This window comes from Gopherus flavomarginatus, chromosome 9 (genome assembly GCF_025201925.1).
Source record: "Gopherus flavomarginatus isolate rGopFla2 chromosome 9, rGopFla2.mat.asm, whole genome shotgun sequence".
Classification (NCBI taxonomy): Eukaryota; Metazoa; Chordata; order Testudines; family Testudinidae; genus Gopherus; species Gopherus flavomarginatus.
This window is the reverse complement of record NC_066625.1, coordinates 65183388-65209428: the sequence shown is the minus strand read 5'-3', so window position 1 is coordinate 65209428 and position 26041 is coordinate 65183388. Positions and strand designations below refer to the sequence as shown.

Here is a 26041-nt window from a genome sequence, read left to right as displayed (position 1 = left end):
TCCATTTGTCTGATGTGCAGTTTCTTGCTGTTTTATACTGAGTCACCTGGAAGTGGTTACTAAGAATTATGTGACCACAGAAGCTATTTCCTGTAATTGGGAATGTGTGTGGCCCTCAGTCAGCAGAAGTACTTAGCAGCCTAACCAGCACTGTAGAATGGCCAGAGAGAACATCACTCCAGCAAGCTTTTCTTGCAGCCCTCTAGGAAGTAGGACTCTCCCAAAATATACTAAAAAAGCATTAGGAATTACTTCTAAGAGAGAAGTCTGGGTCAAAAGTCATTACCACCTCTTAATGTTAATTATGATTGATAATGCAGGTGAAGAACATTTTTCTGGGAAGCCATGGGCCAAACTAAGAACTCCTGTAAAAGAACTACTGATTGCACCACTTTAACAGGTACTCAGAAAATCCACATGTGTTTGTGTGTAAATGTAAGTGTGTGTACTCCTGTAGCTGGCATATTAGTAAGAATGGTTTCAGAACTGCCAGTCCCCTTGCCTCCATTAATTTTTGTCTCTGCCAGCAGAAAGAACCTGGCCAGGCACTAACCTTAGGGAAACAGAAAGAAGTCTTTCCACCTCAATCCTCCGCTTTAACACCTCCTTCACCAGGCCTTTTTCTGGCCCCTGCTTCACCTTGTCACGCCCAATCAGATATATGCACTTTGGGGTGAGGACAAGGTCTCGCTTCACACCCTGAAATGTGAAATGATTTGAAAAAATATAAATGTACAGCATCATCAAAATACATAGGCACCTGAAATTAGCCAAATTAGAAGCACATGAATGTGCCACAGATACACAATGTACCAGCTTTATTTTGCTTGGGGGAGCAGGGGAAGGAGGATGTAGAGAAGTGAGTGAATGTTATTCAGCTTGGATTGCATTTAGATAAAGATATAGCTTTGCTCCCTATTCTCTATTTCTTAATTCCAACACCACTTTCTACCCAGCATCTGACACAGCCCACTCTGTCCTTGGGATAGAAAGTATGAAAATGATGTAACATGGACGATGGCTAAAGAATGTGATGGCATCCTCTATCCATTAGTCCCAAGAGTGATAGTTTTCCTTCAGATCTGAAATCTTAGGTTGCATGGAACTGCTCTATACCGTATTTACAGTCAGAAACTGAGGTTTTCCAAGAATGGTGGAGTTTCCTTTAAAGGGAGTTCTTAAAAAACACTGCTCCATAACTTAGACACCATGACTAGACTGAGGATCAGGAGGTTTTTTTGAAACCATACCTTAAACCGTCTGTCATATTTAGTAATCGTGTCTGCAAAATCAATCTTCTCCCGTTTCCCTACAAACTGACGTAACTCTGGATGCTCCTCCATGCCTATGTAGTCCCCAATAAAGTTCCTGTTGATGCTGTTTCGCCTTCTCTCTTTCTTGTTCAGCAACAGATCTGAGGCTTGAACACCAAAAGAGTACATTAATAAATACTGCTAACCAAAGAACTTTCTAAATTCATGAATAGAAAGAGCTCACGAGGCTTCAAGAGGAGCTTAACATTAGAAGAAAATTTAGGCAAATATATTTGTCTGGCAGGTGAAAAAAGGCACTGTTTAAGCTGGTAATCCTTTTGACAGGCAGATGTTTTGCTTTGAAAGCCGTACCTATTTAAACACTTTGTCCAGAATGGAGAACCGCCTTCAGAATTTGGGGAAGTTCTGATGCAAACCTGATCTCTGTGAAACTATCTCTAAGAGCAATTGCCAAAAAAAAAAAAAATGTTGTACAGTAACTCCTCACTTAAGGTTGTAGTTATGTTCCTGAAAAATACGACTTTAAGTGAAACAATGTTAAGCAAATCCAATTTCCTCATAAGAATTAACGTAAATAGGGGGGCTAGGTTTCAGGGAAATTTTTTTCACCGGACAAAAGACTATACACACACACAGACACACTATAAGTTTTAAACAAACAATTTAATACTGGCACACACCAATGATGATTGTGCAGGTTGGTGGAGTCCAAGGGTGGAAGAGGATAGGATAATTCCTAGGGAATGTCTTACTGCTAAATGATGAACTAGCAATCGGCTGAGGCCTCAAGGGTTAACCCACTGTTGTTAATGTAGCCTCATACTCTATAAGACAGCAAGAATGGAGGGAAGGAAGACAGCAAGGCAGGCAGAGACACACACCGTGTGAGAAAGAAATGCACATTGCCTCTAAGTACACTGACCCCACTCTAAGTACACTGCTTTTTAAGTAGATCAGCAAGTTGAGACAGCCGCTGCAAGCTCCCTCCATCCTGACCCTGTCCTGTCCCGCCTCCTGCTCTATGGAGATGGGGTAAGTGGGATGAAGGAGCAGGGAGGAGGGGGACATCCTGACATTAGCCCTCCTCTCCCCCTCCTCCGCCCCACCCCATCCCCCAGCAAGTAGGAGGCTCCAGGGAGCAGCTCCAAGGGAGAGGGCAGAGGCAGCACATGGCAGTGGGGGGAGGGACAGCTGAACTGCCAGCAACTGATAGCCTGCTGGGCGGCTGCAGCACAGGGAACTTAGGGAAACCGGGAGCTGACAGGGGGGCTGCCAGTTCACCCTGGTTCCAAGCCCCCGGAAGCTAGCTCCAAGGGCTGCTCTTCCTGCAAGCAGTGGACAAATCAGGCGGCTGCCAAACAACGTTATAAGGGAGCACTGCACAACTTTAAATGAGCATGTTCTCTAATAGTCTAATTGATCGGCAACGTAACAATGTTAATTTGGGCGACTTTAAGTGAGGAGTTACTGTAGAACTATATGTTTAGCAAGATTTGTCCCTGGAAGTGAAACAGTATCTATATATAGTACCAATCCCCAAAACCTGAATTATTACTCAAAGTTCTCTACCATCATAACAGACTTGTTTTCTAATAAGAATCAGACATTTTTCAAAACATGCATGCTTCACCTTTGGTTTAAAGCTAAGAGCTTGTAGAAGGCAATAAAACATGACCAACTCTAGGACTGAATTTGTATTAGTCCCAGGTCCCAGCTTCTGTTTAGCTGTGGGAAGCTCTCTCCCTAACTACTAGATAACCTCTATCCCTACCACTTCAAATTGTTAGCAAAATGCACTCAACTTCAAACAAAGCAATGCAAGAGTTTGCACTCCAGGATGGGAGATATTACTTTGCTCATTTGAATCATGCTCTGTTTCTGGCTCTGGGATAGTTCATGTAGCTCCTACAGCATTAGAATTAAAGACATACCTTCTTCTCTCATTTGTACATACTTCTTCCTGGCCATGTATTTCCTCCATGCCTTCTGGATTGCCCGAGCATATCCATCATACTTCCGTTCTCTCATCTCTTCAAGCAAAAACAGCTACAGATAAAGAGGAAAATGGATCAAACACATTAGATGAGGAATAAGTGAGCTTGAAAAAAATCCACATTTCACTTTCAACCTCCATGGATGCCACCTATTTGTTACACTCCAGACCCAAGAGTGCCTTACTAGCACTGTCAGTGGGCTCAACATCAGACTGGGAATGAAAGATCTTGCAGGGAAAGGAAGAAGTGTCCTCTGATGGTGATGTGGGCAACAATGGCTCATGCACAGTCTACCCCCTACTCCTGCTGCCAAAGTCTGGAGGATGGTGAATAGGGATAGTCTTTTCTCCCTGCAGCACTCCTATCGCAACTTTAGGCTGTGATTCTCTAGTGGGCCCTGCTCAGTCATACTACATGACCTGCCCTCCTACCATTTGCTGCTTCTTGGCTGAATCTGGGCATGGCATTGCCAGAGTATAGGAGGGGGCTGGTCTTGTCTTAGATAACATGTCATAATGGGTGCATAACTTGATACTGCCCTCTCGTTTCACATACAGGAGGCATCAGAGGGTGAATAAATACTAGCTCCTGTCCTGTCCAAGTCTGAATTTCAAACTCCTTGTACTTCTTGGTTACACTCTTCTTCAGTGTTGGAAGCCCCTTGGATGGTTCTGTGGGTCCAAGTTACTCGGGGCTCTAGGTTCCCTGCCAGACATGGCTTGGATCCAGATCAAAGAATCTGTGCATAACATACTGTTCCTTGGCAAGGTTTTAGGGGGTCTCTGGGAAATTTCCTTGTATGCTATGTCCAGAAGTTCTTGAAGTTACCTCGTTGTTGTGTTCTGAAATACTATTTTCTTGGCAATCCATACAAAAGAAATTACATGCCACTTATATAATTATAAACTAAAGATTTACCATTTTAGTTAGATTTCCCATTTACCACGTCAGAGCTCCGTAAGCTTTCAGTTCATAGGATGTGCTTGAGGAGTTAAGTTGTTTGCAGGAATAGAAAGCAAAACCTTGGATTTATGGAATGGTGTCTTAAGTTCAGATAAGCGTATGCTGACCTAGGTATGTGGTAGGTATGCCTCTCATGCAGGACTGGAGCTAGGGGTTTGAGCGCCCTAGGTGGACGGCAATTTCGCCGCCCCGTGCGCTGGTCCCGCGGCTCTGCTGGAGCTGCCGCAGTGGTGCCTGCGGAGGGTCCGGTGCTCCGTGGCTCCAGTGGGAGTGCCTGCGGGAGGTCCACTGGAGCCGCGCGAGCAGCCGACCGTCCGCAGGCACGACTGCAGCAGCTCCACTGGAGCCGCGGACCAGCGGACCCTCCGCAGGCACCACTGCGGCAGCTCCACTGGAGCCGCGTGCCGCCCCTTCTGGCAAAACGGCACCCACCATTTATTCTGGTGCCCTAGGCGATTGCCTAGGCTGCCTAAATGGTAGCGCTGCCCCTACTCTCATGTTCACTAACAAGTGCACTTTTTTAAAAAATAAGTAACAGTGTGCTATATGTTAGTTATAGCACATTGGAAGTTAGACCCTTGATAAGGAAATAGGATTTTATAATATCCTAGGAATTCTTAACTCTGTGTGTATATATATAAATCATAAAGATGCAAAGATAAAGTTGGGTGGGGAGATGTGAGTGGAGAAGGAATATATGGCATGAGCGTAGTGTCTGCACTCTTTGCAGGGTGTTTCTTAGAAAAGTCTGCTGGAATTTCTCATGACACTGTTGTTTTCTGAGAGAGAAAACCAAAGACTCTAAATTTCCTTTTTGCTTCCCAGCACGAATTAGGAAATTTCATAAAAAATGCTTAAAATATAACCTAAGGGGGGCAAAAAGCTGCCAATTCCCAGTGTACTGTTGGCTGTTTTAATTCCATAAAAGATATTATTTTAAAAAATTAGCTGGCTTGCATGTATGTTTTTCGAAGTCATGGGGTTTGAAACCGTGGACGTTACCAAAAGAAAAATAATGTCATGCTTATCCAATGTAATCCAATGTGGGTTTTAAAGCAAACAGATCTTTTCTGCATGTTCAGCAAAGTAGCTAGAGCTACCAAAGTGAAATCATATGGTAAACATAAAGCTTTTACACAAAACCTAGGATGGGAAGATGGTCTTAAAGAAAAATCCACTGAGAAAGGAGCAAGTTTTAAAATGATACCAGTCAAATAATTGGGAAGATTAATTATAATTTAGGAGGGGTTTTCAGATCACTTGCCTCTGTTATAAGGGGCTTTTCTGCAAGAGACAATAGGCAGGTCTAAAAGCATCACTGCCACTTCTCTGTACATATGGCTGCCTGTCTGCCAGCTTCTTCTTCAGCAGCAGCACTGAGATATGTCCTCCCAGTCTCTAAACTCCTCAGAACTGCAGGGATGTTCTGGGTGTTGAATAGTGCATGGGAGTGATGTTGCCATGGTCTGGAAGTGGAACTAAGCATTAAGAAAACAGTAAAACCGACTACATAAAATGTTGCCAAATGCATAAATGTAATCACTTGAAGGGCTGTGTGTAAAAACAGTAGCTCAAAAGTTTCACACTGAAGCATGGTTTTCAGTTTGTTTTTCCTCTAAAGCATAATATCTGAAAAAACAGGATAGGTCCTTGTGATATCAGCTGTGTTGCAAAGAAAACACACAATCCTAGCTCTTCCTCAAAGATATGCTCTAGTCCAAACATCGCTTGATGCAGGAATTACTGGATGAAATTCTACAGCCTGTCTTATGCAGCAGGTCACATTTAGATGATCATAATGGCTACTTCTACTCTTCACATTAATTTTAACATAAGCTTTGCAGCTCATCATATGGTTAAAATTGGGTCTTGCCTGTCTAACAGGTTTCATATCTGATTAAAAAAACTGAAGGGACTGATATTAGCAGTGCATGTTTAATATTTTCATTGTCAGAATCAATACTTGACATACTACCATTGCTGCTGACACAGAGCAAGTCTTGGGTTTAAATCCAAGCAGAGATTCGGACAATGGCCCATTTGCCAAGATATAATGCAATTGTGTGATCATGTATTGTGGATTAGACTCAAGCCTGATAGAGATTTTGTATTTGGGACCAGGATAATGTCAAGAGGTTCCTGTGGTGGTGACAACCTCAGTGGTTTATGTTAGTGAAATGCAAAAGAAGCATATTTAAAATATTAGAACACCATCTCTTCCCCCAAACTTCTGACATGTAACACAGGGAGAGCTGTGCTTTAAAAATGCAAACACTAAATCCATTTTAAAGAGTGCAGTCAAGGTTTGTTTTGTGGGTACTGAAATGATGTGGGCAGAAAAGAAAAATTTTCAATTTATATGTAGAAATGAGGTACCTTAATGTGGTGCTTCAGTACAAAAAAAAGAAAGAAATGTTGCCACACTCCTTTTAGAAATGAGTTTTACTTCTGTGCGTCTTAACTATTTAGTGCCTCAAAGCTGTGTGTGAAATTAAAACCCCCCCACCCAAACACTGAACTCACACTAAAATGCATTAACCTGATAGTTTTAATAAAGAACAGACAGCCCCCGCGATTGATTATTCTGTATTGGATCATGCCCATAAACATAAAAAATACCCTCCTCAACTCTACGTATATAGCTGTAAATAGAATAGGATATAAAAGCTGACAGTGACTTTTACATTTTGAGACATACTGTGAGGAATTATAGTTTCTCTCCTTTTTTTTTTCTCTCTCCATGTATGATGTGTGGGTAACCTAACGTAGCCTCCTAAATTACAGCCTTAAATGTCAGTGCGATGTCATGAACCATTCATGGTATAACTTAAAAACACAAGAGGTTACATCACAAAAAATAATTACAGAAGATGTAGTAGTTGGTACCTTAGGCGCTATCCTGTCAGAAATGTATGTCTCCTTCTTAGGATGATCAGATGTCCCAATATTATTGGGATTATCCTGATATTAGGGACTTTGTCTTTTATAGGACCCTTTTACCTCCTGCCCCACTCCATCCCGATTTTTCACACTTAATATCTGGTTATCCTATCCTGTATGCAAGTACAAAACCCAGAAATAACCATATACCAGTCACCCACAAAATTAGATTCTTATGACATATTCTAGATAGGCTAATCCAGGACCCAGAAGAATAAATGAAAGCATATGAGTGAAATGGACATAATCCAAAATCCTTGGGATGGTTCCTTTTTCTCAGTGGGGCTCAGAGGAAACACCTATCATAGGCTCAGAAATTATTTTTTTTAATCAGATTCTGGATAATGCTCATAGGAGGCTGAAAGAGTATTTGTTTTTATCCAGACAGATTTACAGACCTGATTTACTAGAATTATTCAGTAGAATAATTTTCGTAATTGTCATGGAATATAACATATTTCACTGCATCAATTTATGGCACTGTAAATTTTGTTGTTAGAAGGCTGCCTTTTTATAGGAGAAAAATTCTACTTTGTTAGTGCTGGTTTTATCATCAGCATGACCACCCACCTAACTATAGCATAATTAAATCACAAAAATATTGTCCAGATTGGTGCTGACTGTCTCTTGCTGCTGTTTGTTAAACTGCCATGAGCAGTTTGTTTCAAGCAGCCAATAATAGATCCCTGAAAAACAGTAAGAATGATGAGATCGAGCAGCAGACTCAGATGTTAAGAAACCTTTTGTTCAGTTTGGCTCCTGAAATCTTGCAAAGATTTAGAAATGCTATAAAGTGAGGTGTCGTACATATTGATATTAAACAAAGAAAACCACAATCTAAAACAAACCATTTTCTCTGGGTCTCACTTTCCCTTATACGTGAAGACAGTTATTTATTCAGGTGTGTAATGGAAATGGCCTCCTGTTTGCCATTCATAAAACCTTACTTCACAGTTAGCTGGCAACTCCCCATCTACAGAAAGCTTATAAAAGTCCCTTCACAATAATGCAAGTACTAGATAGGATTTCAGCACACAGGCTCCAGGACTTCTGCCTATGTCAATAGCAAAACTTCAATCAACTTCAGTGAGGGCATGGTCACACCCTTAGACAGTGCACTTTAGGTTATAGCAACATTACTGATGTTGCATCCTGTCAGCACATACCACTTTTTTGTTTTGTTTTTTTTGCTAACAGTCATACTAATTGCAGTATAGCAAAGCAAAGCAGCCCAACAGCTGTAATTTAAGGCCAAAGTCACACTCTCCCTCATGTAATAAAAACATTAAGATAAAAAAAGTGCTGGGCACTGTAAGATGAAGTTGTGAAACAAAAATACAAGAGAAATTCTTTAATAAAAATGAATGTATTCATTACATGGTCAGTTCCTTTCACACTCCCTCATAGCAAATCAAATGTTCCCCCCATAACAATCACATGCCTCCTTTTATTTTGAGAGAAACAAAATATAAGCCTAAATGAGTCATCTAAAGCTTCACTTGACTTCAATAGGTGTTGGATCAGTGAGCCAATAGGTCTTTTTCCATCGCTAATCAATGTGACTCTGTTCCAAAAGTCTAACTGTCTCAAGACTGAAAAGGACTACATGACGCTGAACGGGATACGTTTTCCCACTAAGGATCTTTTTTGAATAACAAATGTAAAAAGAAGAAAAATATTTTCAACAGAAGTGGTTGAACTTGATTTTTTTTCAACAAGAGTTCATCAAGTATTGGGATAAATAGTCCAGCTCTCTAATGCTCACATGGTGTCAGCTCTCAAATCTCAGTCATGCCAGAACATTTGATGCTGGTCTAGTAAATACAAAACAATTTCTCCTCCACAATATTTTGGGCATTTTCTCAATGCTGACTCTACCCTTCATTAGTTAAGTTTGTGCTTGATCAAATAATAGTTGCTTTATTTCTTGTTTTAATGGTTACACATATGCTTTCATAGCATCACTCTCCCACATATTACAATTTCTCATACAAATAATTAAGTGCAAGCCATGTCCCATGTAACCCTTATGTGCTATGCAATGGAGCCCCCTTTCCAAAGTATCCTTGCATCCGACCTTGCCTTCCTTAGGAAGACTTTCTCATGTTCACTGTGTTATGAGTAGTCATTCAGCAGCCTTATTACATATTGCACCCACTATAAATGCACCTGTAAATCTTGCCTCCATCCTCAGAGCAGAACTGTGTGACCTGTCGAGCCTGGCTAGAATGATGTTATTCCAGCCCTCTCAGGTCCTGCCTGCAAAGGCCTCTTGCACAGCTGGAGAAGACAGAACCGTACCTACACCAACCAAATTGTGCCATGCGCAAAGACTCCGGATCAGTCATACTCACAGACTCTGGAGCTTTGATAAAGATCTTAGTTTTCCCAAGCTGGTATTGATCAGGGTCCATATTGACTGATTGGAGCAGGTGGAGAACCCCCTTTTTCTCATCTCCTTTCCAGGAAGGCCAGGTTGCTTTGGTCAGAATGGCATATCTGAGACAGCAGTAAGAGAGAAGAAAAATATTAAAACTTGGTATCACACACACAGCAGGAGAATGCCACTGGCTCTCAGCCAGTACTGCCCCTAAGGTTGGCCCCTCTGTTCTGTGTTGTCACAGTGCTTATGAAAGGGATTGTGGAAGGACACACAAATTTATAGGTTTTCACTTTAACAAAGGTGGTACTTTCCAGTATGAATGTCCTTGGTACCAACTTTTCCAGTCTCCCTAAACCAATAGTAGGTGACTAAAACACATACATGAAGCTTTGCTTCCTTATCCCTTGACAATCTCAGGACAAATAGGTTCATCAGCAGTATTTATACTGAGGTAATCAGTAACTCATCCTTGGCACCTCACTGATTCCTCCCCAAACACAGGGCCTGTTTCCCATTCCAACCCTTCTCTGTCCCCCTCTTCTAATCCTTGTTAAGGCTATTTGTGAAGAATCTCTAATTTCTAAGCTAGTAGCCAGCCTCACTCTCCCAGCCCAGCTACTGTCAGCAGCTGGCCTGCTCTCGAGCAGAGAGCCCTTCAGGAGGGTGGGGAGGGACTGTGATGATGGCCACCTGCTCAAGACGGGGGTGCTTTGTAACTGGCCATAACAAGAATATGAGGTGGGAGGGAAGTGCTGTAATAGAGAACAGACTAGGCATATAGTAGGTGGGGAATGATGTTCCTTGGATGAGTATCTCAGTACCACCCCGCTGTTTTGTAGCGTGAGGGAGAACACGGATCCCAGTAACAGGGACTGGCAGCTCCTGCCTGAGAGAACCAGCCACAGGAGAAGTGGTAGTTCAGGGAAGGAAAGAGGCAGGGCAGGGTGGGATTCACTGCTGGCCTCTTTTCCCCATGGCATGAAGACCCATAGCATCCTCCTTAAACCTTGGAAATTAGCTAATTCCCAGGTTACAACAACGTGGGAACTGCCCAGTTTTCTAAGGGTTAACTAGATAGAAATATGGGGTTTGGAACCGACGAGGGCAGAGTCACAATGCTTTCCTGTTTTACTGTCCACCGATGAGCTAGGCTTTTTAGCATGCCTGTGGATAAGTAACTTCTGAAGCACTTTTGGGCTGCTTTGTGAACTAGACTGGAAGCTAGAGCTGCAGACGATTACCCCCAAAAATCAATCTTATATTCATCTCTATTTTGGACACCTTATCACAGCTTTGTTTTGCTGAGGCCTGCCAGACATGCTGGGGTACAGTGTAAATCCGTGTTTATTAGTGGAACTATTTGAATAGCGAGGGGGAAAAATCAGTGATAAAGTGTTGAGTTTGGTTCACTATGACTCCTGAGTTCCTTGAGGCAGCTTCTGGGTGTTAGTGACAATGTTTCCAGACCCTGAAACTGCACAAATGGTTATTTATTAGAAAAGGTCATTTTTCATTGTTCTTCTGTATAAAACATTTCCCAGACAGGGATCAGATGCCATGCGACGTAGATGACAAACCACACAACACAAATAACAGTGACAGGCAATAGACTGTGAACAACTCAAAGTATGCAAAGTACTTGTCCGAACTTCAGAAAAAACTCATGAACAGCAAACATACTAGAAGAAAACTGGGAGAATTTGTGAACAACAAAAGGAACTACATCTGTAATGACTAACTTGACCAGCTCTATTTATAAATGTTTAAGGGTCAAATGCTGAAGTAATATGCAAGATGGTGAAACTTGGACAATACTAGGTCCCTCTAAAACTCCTATACCTAGGTACACCCATCCTGATGCAGCAGGGAGTCTAACATTAGTGTAACTTATATGGAGCAGCAAGAAAAGCTGTAAGTTAAAGTTAAAGAGGTTCCTACCCTGCTTAATTTCCAGTTTCTTCTGGCTGTTCAGCATGTAATTTCATCAGTATTGTGGGCTTAAGTAGGCATAAGGAATCTTAATATAGGAGAGTCTAAGTCAGTGTAAGAAAAACTAAGTTATACTATCTTGCATATTCCCTCTGAATTTGTCTTACACATGTTTCTTATAACAAATTCTAGCCACTTTTGGGGGGAGTGGTAGGGCTGGAAATCAGAGAATAAAATACTTGTAATATAAATAGTAATCTTCAAAGCTATATTAAAAAAAAACTTTGAAACTCTTTTTTTTGCTCTCAGTTATATCTACCATGATCACTTCACATACTGAATGTTGTGAAGTGTCAAAATTTCAAGACAGCCACATTATTCTATAATATGTAATGATATATGGTGGTATTACATTGTGCATCGCCATGTGGCATAGCCCTCTGCTCAAACACATCTCTGTGTATTTTACAATGCTGTCCATTTCAATTAGTAGTATTAATGTCCCTCTGTCTGGGCTTTTCGAGCTATGCAATATAAGGTGGAAGAGTGATTCAGGCACAAGTGCTGAGCCTGTGTTTAAAATGCCTTTGAAAAAATGCCAAATCATGACTGCCAAAAAAATCTATTATAAATGCACAATAAGCAGTTAGGTCAGATGTCTAAATATGGGAATATGGGGTTTAGCTCTTGGATTGGTTATGCTTTAAAACACACAGGCCTTTTCAGTGACATTGGCTTTTTGCATGCAAATGAAAATTTCAGACATAAAAGTCCATTCAGCCCAGAAATCTCCACTTACACAGAGCTGCCAAGGAGCTCCCAATGAAAACAACTGCACAAACATGCATTTCCTGTCCATCCCATGCCTCAGCCCACTTTTACTCACACTGACTCATGATGTCAGAACAGAGCTTGTTCTGGATGTTAGGTAACTGTGAATGGAAAGGGTGCAGGAAGATTTTTACTTATAACAAGAAGTTAAACTGCACTGAAGCAAAGAGCTAAATCCTACTGCAGAGGGGTTTCATGGACTAAGACTGCCTGTGGATCTCTGCCTGTAAGAGTAGAAATCGGTTCACCTTCTTCCCTAAGTGCCGTGTGGCTTTCACTGCGCAGATCTCTCATTCAGAGAGATTTTTGAATCTGCACAGGCCCAATATGTGGTCAATGTTCAGCTATTATCTAGCTGACACTAAATTTAACATGCATTATTGGTTGCTTATTCTATCTAGCAAGCAGAAAGTGCTTCATTCTCCAAGTTGTATTTATCTAGCATAACATTCTGAAGTGGGCTAACACAATATGAAGTACATTTATATTTTACTGGAAGACTGGGAGCAGATTAAATCATGTGAAGGATTGTTCCACAATGAATTATTCCAGAAAAGGGGCTAAATTAATCCCTAGAAATATTCTAATGATTTCTCTGGAGCTACATCCCCAATTAATTTTTGCCCACTGTTTTCAAAAAAGAGGACACATCTGCTAAAAATCATGAAGTTTCTGGGCAGGACTCTGCTTCATGCCAGGGCACTGTCACTAAGAATGTTGCTTCCAAAAAGAAAGCAACATTTTGTATCTTGGTGAATCATTCCTTGGATTTTCCTGATCCCAGCAAATCTGGTTTTGCACCAGAGTATGGTACTGAGACTGAACGGTTCTTCTGGGCTGAGGCTCTCATTATGATGGATGAAAACAAGATGCCCATGCTCATTATTTTAGATCTATCCACTACCTGGAGTGATTCTGTGAGGACACTGAGGGAAATGTTGGGTGATCTGCTTATTTCAGCCTTTGCAACAATAACTATTATTTTAGAATTAAAGCTTAGATTCTCAAGTACAAGATGGAAGTTTAAAAAAAAAAAGTACAGCTTGCTGATCTATCACAGGATATCTCAATTTGATCCTGGGTAGTTGTGTGTTAATTATTCCACCAAAGGCTGGAATATATATTATTATTTGGTTGAAATTACTTTAATTTAAGAGAGTCTCAGTCAGCAAAGAGATAGATGTTAATGTACAAATACAGTGCTAGCCCCACAATAAGGCATTCAAAGGAGTGTGGGTTTCATAGACTGGAGCATATTCTGCTGAACACTTTGCTAGTTCTCTATTCCCATAGACTTTTACTCTGACCTCTGAGGGATTCATAGCAATGCAGTAGGAATTGATACTTGAGGTAAGTTGAGAGAAGAACATGATAATTCTCAGTGGCAAAAAGTTGTCTTTAAAAGCCTTTGTTCCTTTAAATCTCTATATAAACTGTATATTGCACAGTTAAAGCTACTGGGAGAAACTAGAAACTTTTTCAGGGCTGTGGCTTTTCTTTCCTCCTCTTTTCCCCACCCATGTAGCAAACCACTGTACAGCAATACTGCAATTCCTGTAATACTGTACCTCTGCAAAAACTTTTTGAATACCCGTCTGTACGCATAGCCTGCTCTCCTTACTCGAATATTTTCTTTCAGCCCTAGGTATTCCACTTGATGCTTTACCCTGTGGGGAAAAACACAATGAGATTTATAATCCCTTTCTTTTCAGCCTGTTGATGAATATATGTATCCTTACAATTCTATATTCTGTTTAAAGTCTCTAGTTCTGAACCACATGCATGTGTGTGTGTGCTCACTCACACAAAGTATAGAGGGAATAATAGTCAAACTGTACGTCACTACATGGTGGAATGAAAATGTGGATCCCAGCAAGACTGGGATGGAGTTATTGTAGCTGTTCTGTTCCTTTGCCTTGTAAGTTTATCTCATTACAGTTTTTCCTAGTTTCGGGAAAGATGAGCACTTGATTAAGCCTGTTCTCATTTGTTTAGAGGTCCCTTAACCAGAACTTTAACTTTCCAATTTTACTTCAATATTCTTTTTTCCCTTCTGCTTAAAGTTCTAATGAATAATTCAAGACTTGATTAGTCCACAGTTCTTAGCTCTAATACTTGGCCATAAAAAAAGCCAAGTAAATGCTGATTTACATAAATACCCCAAATACTGAAATGATATTGGAAGGCAAAATGGGAGACTAACCTGTTTTCTTTTATTGTAAATTTTTAACTTTCACCTGCACTTTACATAGCTTAAAATTAAACATAATCTCTTATATTTGGCTATTCAGACTCAATACTATGCAAGAAGGGCCAAGTTTGATGGTCAAAGATCCAAAATAGCACACTTCTGGAGTACTAGGGGCTGGAAAGCAGAGGCTGAGCAGTGTGTCCTGGGTACCATGGCTCCTATCTCTGTCATATTACAGAGAGAAGATTTGTGGCAGGCTGGAAGAGTGGCTGGAGCATGCTCAGCAATCCGAACACTGCATATTTCTAATGGCCACAAGCCCTGTAGGCTGGCACCAGTCCCAGAGGCTGAACTTAACAGCTGTAGGCAGGCTGTGGAGGTGCTCTGTATCTTGTCTATGGGATGAAGGAGAAGACTCCATTCCTCTGACAGCTCTACAGTTCCTCTAGGAAAAGCCCTTTTACTTCAGTTCTCCCCAGGAGCTGAGGATTTCACCTTAAATCTCAAAGTGGAAAAAAGAACGTAAAAGAAAGGGCTTTTCTTTGGGACTTCATTCTCCCTTTCTGGAGCTTGGGAGCATATTTTACATTTTTCTAAATTTAAAAATGAAAGTATATACTGCTAGAGGACTTTTTAAAGCTTAGATATTAATTCAGAATAAGCGACTATCTTTCAGTGAACTTTTGTTGCTGTTGTATGAGTCCCGCTTTACTGCTCTGCATTTCCTTAATTTCCTGAATGTTTATAATTCACATCGGAGAGTTGAAGGAGGTGTGTATTAAAATGACTGATTATTTTTTTAAGGTCCAAATCTCAATAGCTTGCAATAAGAAACAACAGGACTGCTAAAGTTTTAAAGTGAATTTAACAAATCACTGCATTAAAAAAATGCTTCTTCAAATTATATATATATAATTTTTTAAAATCTTTTGATTACCATCTTTCCATTCTTTACAAAGATGTATTTCAAATTCTGGTACCTCTCAATCAGTGCTTAATTTGTAGTGAAAGAGGTGCTGGAGCTCAAGCAACTTTTTTACATTCATAACTGATGAAACAAGCTCAAAGGTGCTGGGCTATGAACTGCCAAGCCTAGCGATGCCCTGCACAAATTAAGCACTGCTCTCAATTGTTGCTTCATTGGAGTTATTTTCTAAGTTTAGCTTCATTCCAAGCCTCTAAAGTACAGAATGTTTTGCCCATTGATTTTATTAAATCAAGACATTCCTTTTCTATGACTCACACTATAAAGGGGGATAATTTATCTTTTTAAAATCCCATCTTGTCAATGACAAAACCCTCTAGTTATTTTTTATTTTTAATAAACATTTATAAAAATGGTTTCCTTAAGCAATGTAAGTTGCTTTTTGGACTTCAAACTCACAGTAAAAAGTGCTGTATATTTTAATGTTAGTGTTCAAGGAACCAAAGTAGGTTTTGTACCCATTCCAAGGCTCCTGGTGCAGTAACAGTAGAGAGATGATGTTCAAAAATATATTTTCCTGTTTATAGCTTTCCCTCCTGTTCACATGTGGAATAATGCAGTGGAACATCAATACAACTCCCTTTTTCTTACTACTCTGCCAGTACCAGTGTCCAGCAACACAACATTTCTTAAACATTTCTTTTTCATCCTTTTTTCCTGGGAAAAAGACACTCTTAAAAATCTCCCTTCAGGCATCAACCTCAGGCAGGGTCAAGGTCTAGGAATTCTGCTAATACAAAAAAATTTCAGGCCAAGCAGCTGTACCAGAATTGAAACAAAAACACATTTTCAAGAAACACCCCAAATTTTGGAATAAGCAATTAACCCTGTTAAAGCTTAGAATTAATACAAGGTCTATCTTAAGCAGAGTGCTACAGTTTCTGAAACTATTCGACTGAAGTACAAACCTGGAGCGACATGGGTTTGTGTAGCACAGAATAACACAGACTTCCCTGGGCACAGTTTTCTTCTTTAGCAAGACGACAATATTTTTGAAGTCCATTAACATGTTAATTGTAAGCAGATCAGATATGCAGCCACAACAATTTTTCAAATATGTGTGCAGTGGTGTGGTGCAAGAGACTAAATGACCCCAGGAAGATATTCCTTTCAAAGGTCAAACCAATATTGTTCAGCAAAATATCACTGTGGCTCTTTCAACCCATTTGGATGCTACATTTCCAGTGTCACTGAACTTTCCCACAGCAGTAAGATCACAAGACTATGTAAGGAAAACAGCAAAACTAAAAAATCCCTTTGGTCAGTCCCATGAATCTTCACTACAGAAACGAACTGTAGACTACAGTTTTACTCAGGGATATGCATATGAGCAGATCTGCCCTTCCTTGGGGACATCCCTAACAACTATAAAGAATTTCTGGGTGTTTGAGGCTTTACCACTACAGATAGAATATAACAATAAAATCCAGTTTAATGAATGAGAGATCATTCCTTTTAAAAACTGGGAAAAAGTGCTCATAGTTATATGGCTAGATGATGTCAATTTACTTCTGGGGCTGGTAGCACATAGTGTGTTGTATTCTATTTACCTGTACTTCATTGCCAATTACCTCAGCAATGGCAAAACAACACACATCTTTGGAAAACGGGGTCTCAGAGTGTGAGCTCCAGCCAGAGCCCAAATGTCTACCCTGAAATTTTATAGCCCTGTGGCCTGAGCCCACTGACCCGGGCCAGCTGTGGCCGTGCCACAGGCTTTTTATCGCAGTGTGGACATACCCAGAGTGACTTCTGCTCAGACTGCTAGGTTTTTAACTATCTAGTAGAAGCTGTTTTTCAAAGCAGCAAACAAAAGTTACAAGCTACATCCCATTTGTGTGTAACAGGATTTGGGTGTGTAAATCCTATTGTAATGTTCTGAAAATTTAGCCCTTAATTACTAAGGGAGTGACTTAAATACATTCTGTAAATTGTGATTATCCATAATTGGCTAGGGAAAGACTAAGATTAGCCACATTAATTACTAATGCTAAATCAAACGAAACCACTGTTTTTCCTCAGAGTTTAGGAGAGGCCATAGAGTAAGTGGTTATATGCCAAGTCTGAAAGATTCTCTCGAGTACTGTGTCTTGAGTATCCAGTTCTGTTTGCTGGCATGCAGGGTGATTACAAATGCTCTGTTTCTGCCGCTCAAAGGAAGCCTTGTTTTGACTATTACTTTGGCTCTGCCCATCCCATACTTGGCTAACTCATACCTGCTCTCCTCCCAATCTCGAGGCTTCTTTGTTTCATTGGGCTTGATGCAGCGGATATAGTGAGGTGTACATTTCATCAGGGTACCAACAAGATCATTTGCTTGTTTCTGTGAAATGAGGAACAAAACTTAGACATGAGCTGATTCAGGTAAATTATATAGGATATTTCTTCAAAGTGTCAGTTGTCTACTGCTCCGCTGACCATCACAGTATCTTTGGATAGTATGCAGCAAGTGTCAGCCACAGGTGTGGTTGTCTAGAAGAGAGAGACTCAATTTGACCTTGTAAAAGGGTTACATGGAAATAGTCACATACATGGAAAAAAAGTTAAAATTCACAAGGAGTTTCCATTAAAAATCTCAAAAATTGAAGGCCAGCTGTCAGTAGCATGGAAGCTATGAGTTATTTTTACATTACCAGACTTTTATCTTTCTATTTCTCACTCTTATGTTGTATAACTCTCCTTTTTTGATAGAGCAAAGATAACTCTTCCATCTTATTGATTTGATTTGTAAAATATACCCATTGTAATCTCTAGGCACATGTACACATTGAATGCATTATTAATACAACCAGACTGACTTTACATCCACTGACAAAGTCCACCAACTCCCACTACAGTGAAACTCAATCCCATTGCCAAGCCACCTCCTAAGAAAAGGCTTTAGCAGATATACTGCCATGGTAGAATGCCCTGAGGGTGGAGAGTGAGTTGAGAGTTGATGGCTTTTAAAAGAAATCACCCTGTCTCCAGCCCCTCACATTTAAATCTGGGGGCTGTTAACGTGAATGCTTCAGCTGATCTTGACAGTCAAGGTGAAATATGACAAAAGGGGCAGTGTCGTTAGACTGATATTGCTTTCTAGACAAAAGTACTAAGATCTATTTGAAAAAAGTGAGAATTCAAATTATTAACAGATTTCCTGTAGTAATACTAACAAGAGATTGCTAACTTCAGATTAGGATCTAAACTCTTCCAAATTTTTGGGACTTTGATATCTGGGGGGCATAGGTTCAAGTCAATCTTCAAATAATATGCTAGAAATCTGAACACTGAAGCCTAACTCAATGTCCACTGAAGTCAACAGGACACTTTTTATTGATTACAGTGAGCACTGGATCAGGTCCTGGCGTCCTTCCGGGATGTAAAGGGACAAGCTATCTGTAGTTAATTGTAGGACACCATGCAGCTGTGTGAAGGGGCTCATTTATTATGCACATGCCAGTGCTGCTATCACTGCCACCAATTGCCACTTTAGAAATTCAAAGAAAAGCTGGGCAAAAAGATTCACATAAAGTGAAACTGGCAAAATGTTGTGATGGCTGAAACAAAATTACTTCACAACTGAGCCAGATTTGTAATTTTCTTCATAATCAAATTAGGAGTTTTGGACAATTAAAATGAGTGAAAACCACTTTTTTCGTTAAATACACACACCCACCCATATGTTATATACTGTATTTGGGGAAAAAATTATATATATGTAATTGGGGGAAAATATAATTTCCAAATGCAATGTATAAGCATGTGTGGGTATGTACATACAATATTTAATGAAAAAAGTGGTTTTCACTCTTTTTCACTGTCCAAAACTCCTATTTTGGTTATGAGGAAAATTATAAAGTTGGCCTGGTTGTAAAGTAATTTTGTATACAGTGTGTATGCGAAGTTCCAGTACTCCTTCCCTATCCATTCATAAAACCCAAGAATGTTGCTAATTTGAAGTTACTCCTTTGCGTGTTAGTTGTGCAGAATCTGTTGGGGTATTTTTGTTTTGTTTTTTGACATTTATTGAAATACTGAAGTTGACTGAATTTTCACTTTTATTCTGAAATGGTTACAATGCAAAAACCTGTATATATTTCCCAAATGCAACATTCACCTTTAAACAAAACACTCTGGGACCGATGCTTGGCTGGCGTAAAATGGTGTACCTCCACTGATGTCAATAGAGCTTTCCCAATTTACCAGTAAGGAATTTGGCCTGTTATCTTTGAAGTACAGGCACATTTCTTATTTTGGATACAGTGTAGTTGGGCTTGTTCTCAATAGAAAAATTTACTAAATAATCATAATAAAAATATTTACCACTCATACAACTAATTTATTTTCCAGCATTGTGCAAGTATTAATGACGAGGTCACAAGGTCTAGCTCATCAATTCAGTTAAACAGAATTCACACAGGGTAGAAAAATGTTTAGTGACTGTTTGTATAGGTGTCTCTGAGATGGGAAATGGGCTTTTTTTTTTTTTTTTTTGGTCCTTCTATCTAGGCTAGGGCATCAGACCCCTTTGAGCCGATCCCATTACTGTAAAAGGAAAGTTTTCAAAGATAAAAATATTAACTCCAAGAAAAATTGTCCCCACCCTTTCCACCAGTTATATCCAAGAGGCATAAACTGAACATACCTTAATTTTACTGCCAGCAGTGGTTGGGCGGCCTTTCTTGTCTGCTTGGAGATTTTCAGGAAATAGAGCCTTTATAAAAGGTCTGGAAAAGAATTAGCAAGACATATTGGTATATGAGAACAGGACAACCATGCACTGTGCACACTGCAGTATATCAAGGGATACATGGTAGAAATTGGTGGTTTAGTGACTATGCATGATTATTTACAGTAATTTGTGAATGCAGCCATACCAAATCAGTCTAAGATCACATTTTCCAACAGCTTTATCTGCAGACAGTGCTTTTTCAGCGATCCCTTTCACAGACCCATGAATTTCTGAAGGGTCACAAAATCCCAGATTCAAAGGAATATTATGTGGATGGCCTTAATTTTTTTAAAAAGGTTAACATATCAACATTATTAATTAAAATATACAATATTTAAAAATGCTATTCTGTACCTTTAACCAAGAACCTTTCTTCTGTTGATTTCAAAGCACTTTACAAATCACTGGACTAGATCCTGAAGCCCTTATTCAGGGCTAGATTCTGACCGGTATCTAGCCTGCCCACTGATCATATCTAATCTACCTTTGGCCTGACCCCCCACTGCATCATGCACCGTGTATAGTCATTCACATCTGTGCAAACTGGCTACAAAATGCTACCATTTTGATCTGGTCATGTTTTATAACCACTTTGCACAGGTGTAAATGGCTACACATGGTGCAAGGCAGTGGAGAATCAGGCCACTGGCCTCTTGAACCAACATTCTAGTCACCCAAAGTGTAAGTGTTAAACAAGTTTTGTCTACGTACAGCTCACTGCTCTGCATGAGTTCAATCAAATCCATGAAAAGAACATCCCGATTCCGCTCACAGAATCCATCCATGTCATAGGATACCTGGGCCAAGGTGGAAATCAAATGTTGATGTTTAGTAGAGAACCTGATAATTAAGCAATATTTTAAAACCCTCACGATTTTTCTGTTGATCTGATTTGTGGTAACCAATAAATCCCTGAATATAATTTGCCTCATGAGTTTGTCATGTAAGACTTAGCTGATGTCAGCTGATGTATTTAGAATATAATGAAAAAGAACATCATGCAGCTGGGTAATGAGATGCAACAGCCTGACAATAAATTTAATCTCATATAGAGAAAAACAACAACAACAAAGGTTCTGCATAATCAGGGTTTTCTGTAATTAAATAAAATCAATAAGTACTGCAGTGTTAAAAAAATCATGAATAGGAGAAATGCAGCAGGACTTAGTACAAAATAATAAACAGAACACCTGCACATTTATTCCAGATTTAAGGGGGACACCATCATTTGACAGCACTTTGTATGCAGTCAGTTTCACTGTTTCTCCTGTGTAATTCACTTCCTCTCTGCTTTCAGTGGGTATCTCACACTGCCACAGATAATGTCATTGGTAAAAACCACAAAAATTGGCCGACACACTTGGGAACAGATGCAATACCCAAAAGTGATTTTAACTTGATTTTTTTAAACTGATTAGATTTCAAGTTGACTAAATTCCTTTATTTCACTCTTTAAAAAAAAGAAAAAGGAAAAAAGACTCTCTTCATGGTATCTTAGCACTGCAGTTCATAATGGAAACAGTTGTTACTGTCTGTAGGAGAAAGAAATAGGAAATGAGTGTTTCTGCATGTCAAAGTTCTGCTAGTCTTAGTGCCATGTCAAGAGATATGTAAGGCAGACTGATACCAAAACCCCTGTAGTAATAACCTATGTCAACCAGAATACACAAAATATTCTGCACCTCAGTGTTGTCCACATGCTACTACAATAAGAAAATACTGCGTGCAATTTTGATCTCATTGAAGTCCATGGCTTCACTCAAGGTTATGTTGTGTTCTTTTCAGTTGCCTTACAGCTGATGGTTGGTTGCTGATCTTCTAGCCAATCACCCATAGTATGTCATGATAAATAGCTGGACTATACTTTATTAGAAAATGACTTAAATTTAGCTGTTAAGGGTCGTTGTGGTTTCCATTGGAAACATCACTTTTCAGAGGCTTATAATTCAGCTGTTTTTATTCATATTGGTCTAAATTCTGGCAACAAGCTGTCAGTCACATGTCAAACTTTTTCTTCTCTTCCAAGAAATATTTTAATATTTTTTGCTTTTTCTTCACACCTTCTAGTTTTGCAAACAGCTAGTCCTTAGACATAATGATTGCTTTTGCAATTATTCATATGTGAAAAGTATCTATGTACATACAACTAGTTACTTTTCATTACATCTTTTCCTGTATATCCATGTTTCATACTTAGGTATGATTCTAATTTTAAGGTTTCCAATGACATTCTCTTTGAAGCATACTTTCTATGGTCCTTTTTTAAAATGTCCACATGAATGCTATTGACTGATACTTATATGGGTTTCTTATTTTTATTTTGTATTTTTAATAACTGATCAAATGAAACTAATGCAAAGGACCTAAATGTAATCAACAAATCAAGGAAATTCAGAGTTATGGCTGCAAATGTGTTTATGACTTACTCCTGTTGTGCACATTTGACATATAAGATAACACACTTTCTGAAATCCCTGCAGTATGCTGCCACATTACAAGTTCTGGGCCAGAATCTCCTACTCTTGTTAAGCAGTATGTTACTCCACAAGCAGTCCCACAGATTTCAACAGAACTTATTACAGTGTAAAGGGTCTACTCAGTGTGAGTAAGCGTAGCCTAAGGAAGAAATGACAATCTGGCAGGCTTCTTCCTTGTTTTATCAATTAAAGTATGTCCTTAATCTCATTTTATTTTTTTAACCTAATCTCTCTAACATGCAGCAAAATTTTTGACCTTGAATGATACTGCAAATCTGTAAATATACAAATCGATAACATTTCTAACTAGTGGTTTTGTTGTAACTATTTTATCACAGATGTAAATTGCTAATCTGACTCTAGGACCATTGTCCCTAGTGTGAGAGGAAACAAAAAAATTTAAAAAACTCAAATTCTGTAGAGAAGAAACACAGCAGAGCCTGAGATTTAACCCAGTCTATACTAGAAAAGGCTTGCCAGTATAGCTATAAAAGTAAACCTTCCTAGTGTAGATGGACTTTATACTGGAAAAAGAGTATTTTTGCCATCATAATTTGATTTCTCCCAAATGAAATAAACAGTACTGGCAAAAGCACAGTTTGGCTAGTACAACTGCAGCTGCACTAGCGCTTTTGCCTATATAAAAATGTGATTAAAAAGTCCACAACCCTACCAGACAATGGAGTTATACCAGGGGAAAACTGATGGCAGTCAGAGGAGAGTCAGACTCTCTAAATTTTATAGTTGTGCAACTGATAATTTAGTTTTAATCAAGGGTTAAAACTATTTCCCCTCCATTTGGTTACTGTGCTTTTATTTAAAAGAAATTAGCATTTAAAAGAATAGGGCTTTTTTCCTTTTAAAAAACTGTTTTTCTGTAGCACCTTTCCTGCATAATGGTGGATGATAAATCCCTGATTCCAGCTGTTGAAATGTTCATGAGTCCCAATCTGCATCTGGAGTTTCTGGAGCAGCGTCTGGTCAGCTCCCTCTCCCACTGCATGCATTGTGGCACAAACATCATCCAGAATGCTCATAATTCCTGGGGGATTCTGACAGGGCAAAGGTAAATGGGGAAGAGGGGGAAGAAAAGAAAAGAAACATGTGATATGGTTTCAAGGTTGACAGAGTAAAACACTAGAACAAATTCATCTCAGGCATAATTTCCCCACAGCCAATGGAGTTATACTGGGGATTAATTTGTCCATTAGCATGAAAAAAAGGTAAGGAAGAATTGGAAGTCCTAGGATTGACTAGACAGCTCTAATGACAAGGAGAAAATCTATTTTTTTTTAGCTTAAAGCTGTCACAAATAGTTATTTTTCTTCCCCCACCACCAAAAACTAACCCACATTTCAAATAAATACTATTAATCTCTATTCCTGCAACTTGACAAACTCAAAGTCAAATCTCTAAAATTGTAGTGTGACACACAACATTATCCTACCCATACGTCTCTTTACATACAGATAAGAGAAGGAACATTGGAAATGCTAAGCATACAGTTCACCATTTCCTCTGAACCAACAGCAAAGTTTGGGCCTTTGTGTGGGGGTGGATAGTAGAGCTGCTCAAACAAACCAGAATTTCTGTTCCATGGGAAATTCTGATATTTAGACGTTTATTTTCATCCCAAGTCAGGATGAAAAGTGTAAATATAAAAGTTTTCATGGAAAAAAGTTCTGAAAAAATTTTATCTGGAAATGAGAAAACGCCTTGTATTGGGTCAACATTAATCTCTGCTTTTGCCTGAGCTGTGACAGTGCATCATGGCAGTTGTAGTTTTTGCTCCCTCGTGTCCCATTCTCTTCATGGGCCCAGTTCCCCAACTGGACTACATTTCCCATAATTCATCATGGTCTCTCCCTGTGACTGAGCCACCGCAGTGCAATGTGGAGTTAATGGAAAATTTAGATTTTGAAGAAACTCCATTTTCCAGCAGGAAAATGTGGTGGTTTTTTTTTCTTCTGACCAGCACTAATTTCAGTCCATCTCTAATATATGTTACCCATATGGAACTAGAGTGTCCCACTTGCTGCACAACCCTGGGCTACTCTTGACAGCAAAAGCACCAAAGAGTCATGTGGCACATTATAGACTAACAGACGTATTGGAGCATGAGCTTTCCTGGGTGAATACCCACTTCGTCAGACGCTTTTGCTGCTTTTACAGAGCCAGACTAACACAGCTACCCCTCTGATTTTTGACACCAAGACAGTCCTAACAATTAGTTTGGAGAAAAATGTTGTCTCAGTTTCATGCACCAGTATTTGTGACAAAAACTTACCACTTTATTCTCAATGAGGTCACATACTATTTTGTTGTTGAAATAATCTATAGCTGTCCACCTAATTCCTTCTTGCACATATTCTTCCTGTGAGATAGAAAGAAAGACTCAAATATTTACTCACTCTATAGGTTTAGTAGTGGATTTAGGATAGTTCACACACAGATAAATTCTATACCATTCAAATGGTTTTAAAAGACCTGTCTATACAGGTGATTGGGAGCTTCTTTTCGATGATCTTGCCAAAAGCACTGACAATAATTCCTGCTGGATAATTTCTATGGGATCACGTGGAGGATTCATAGAACTGTGTCCTAAATTCATCTCTTTGAGTCCAGAGTTACCACAGGGATGAATCTGGCCCTTTGAATGTAAGTTCAATAACACAGTGGTAATATCTGTGACCAAAACACCAAGTACAACATACCTTTCCCCTGTTCTGATCTCATATGTCTCCCAATATCAGATTTACAGTTACTTTGTGAAAAATAATACTGGGGTACAATTCAACTCTGTATTACATAACACTGACATTGCAGAGGATAAAATCCTCCCCCTTCATCCAGTGCACCTTGTACTGTTCAGATGCCTTAGAGTCCTTCCACTCTCCTCAACCATGACTCAAGCAGTTACTAATCAGAGCAGGATTTTCAGTTAACATGTTTATCTTCAACCCACCTTACAAACGCTAACAAAACAAGCTTCACAATACCTGAGACGCAGGTGATTGTCAATATTCTCAAGGCTAATTTATAGATGGAGAAACTGAGAGAGAGGCACTAAGGAACAGATCTCTACAACAGCATGTTCAGAGCTGTACATGCAAAAATGCAGGACCAGCTATGCTCCCTCTTTCTGTGCGCAATTCCTGCAATGTGAGTGCAACCAACTCTACAGCTGGTCAAAAACATTTTAATTAAAACATTTTTTATAGAAAAATGTCACAAAAATGTTTTTTGACGAGCTCTAGTTGTAACAATTACATACATAAATGTTCAGCTAGATGCTTAACTAGTCATTTGTGTGCCCTTTTGTGGAAGTGCAATTGTGTATGTACACTTCTGGAAATACTG

General features: G+C 39.4%; 1 protein-coding gene across 4 annotated transcripts in view; it reads right to left on the bottom strand.

Moving 5' to 3' along the window:
* MYO1E (myosin IE) overlaps positions 1-26041 on the bottom strand; it is a 160115-nt gene that overhangs the window by 26726 nt on the left and 107348 nt on the right. For all 4 annotated transcript variants that reach the window (XM_050967908.1, XM_050967910.1, XM_050967907.1 and 1 more), the window contains exons 13-22: positions 24969-25055; positions 23566-23733; positions 20916-21001; positions 20118-20199; positions 17707-17813; positions 13883-13981; positions 9526-9670; positions 3206-3320; positions 1251-1420; positions 554-699 (exon numbers count right to left, since the gene is read on the bottom strand). In XM_050967908.1, the coding sequence (XP_050823865.1) occupies positions 554-699; positions 1251-1420; positions 3206-3320; positions 9526-9670; positions 13883-13981; positions 17707-17813; positions 20118-20199; positions 20916-21001; positions 23566-23733; positions 24969-25055 (1205 nt within the window). The remainder of the gene's footprint in view (positions 1-553; positions 700-1250; positions 1421-3205; positions 3321-9525; positions 9671-13882; positions 13982-17706; positions 17814-20117; positions 20200-20915; positions 21002-23565; positions 23734-24968; positions 25056-26041) is intronic.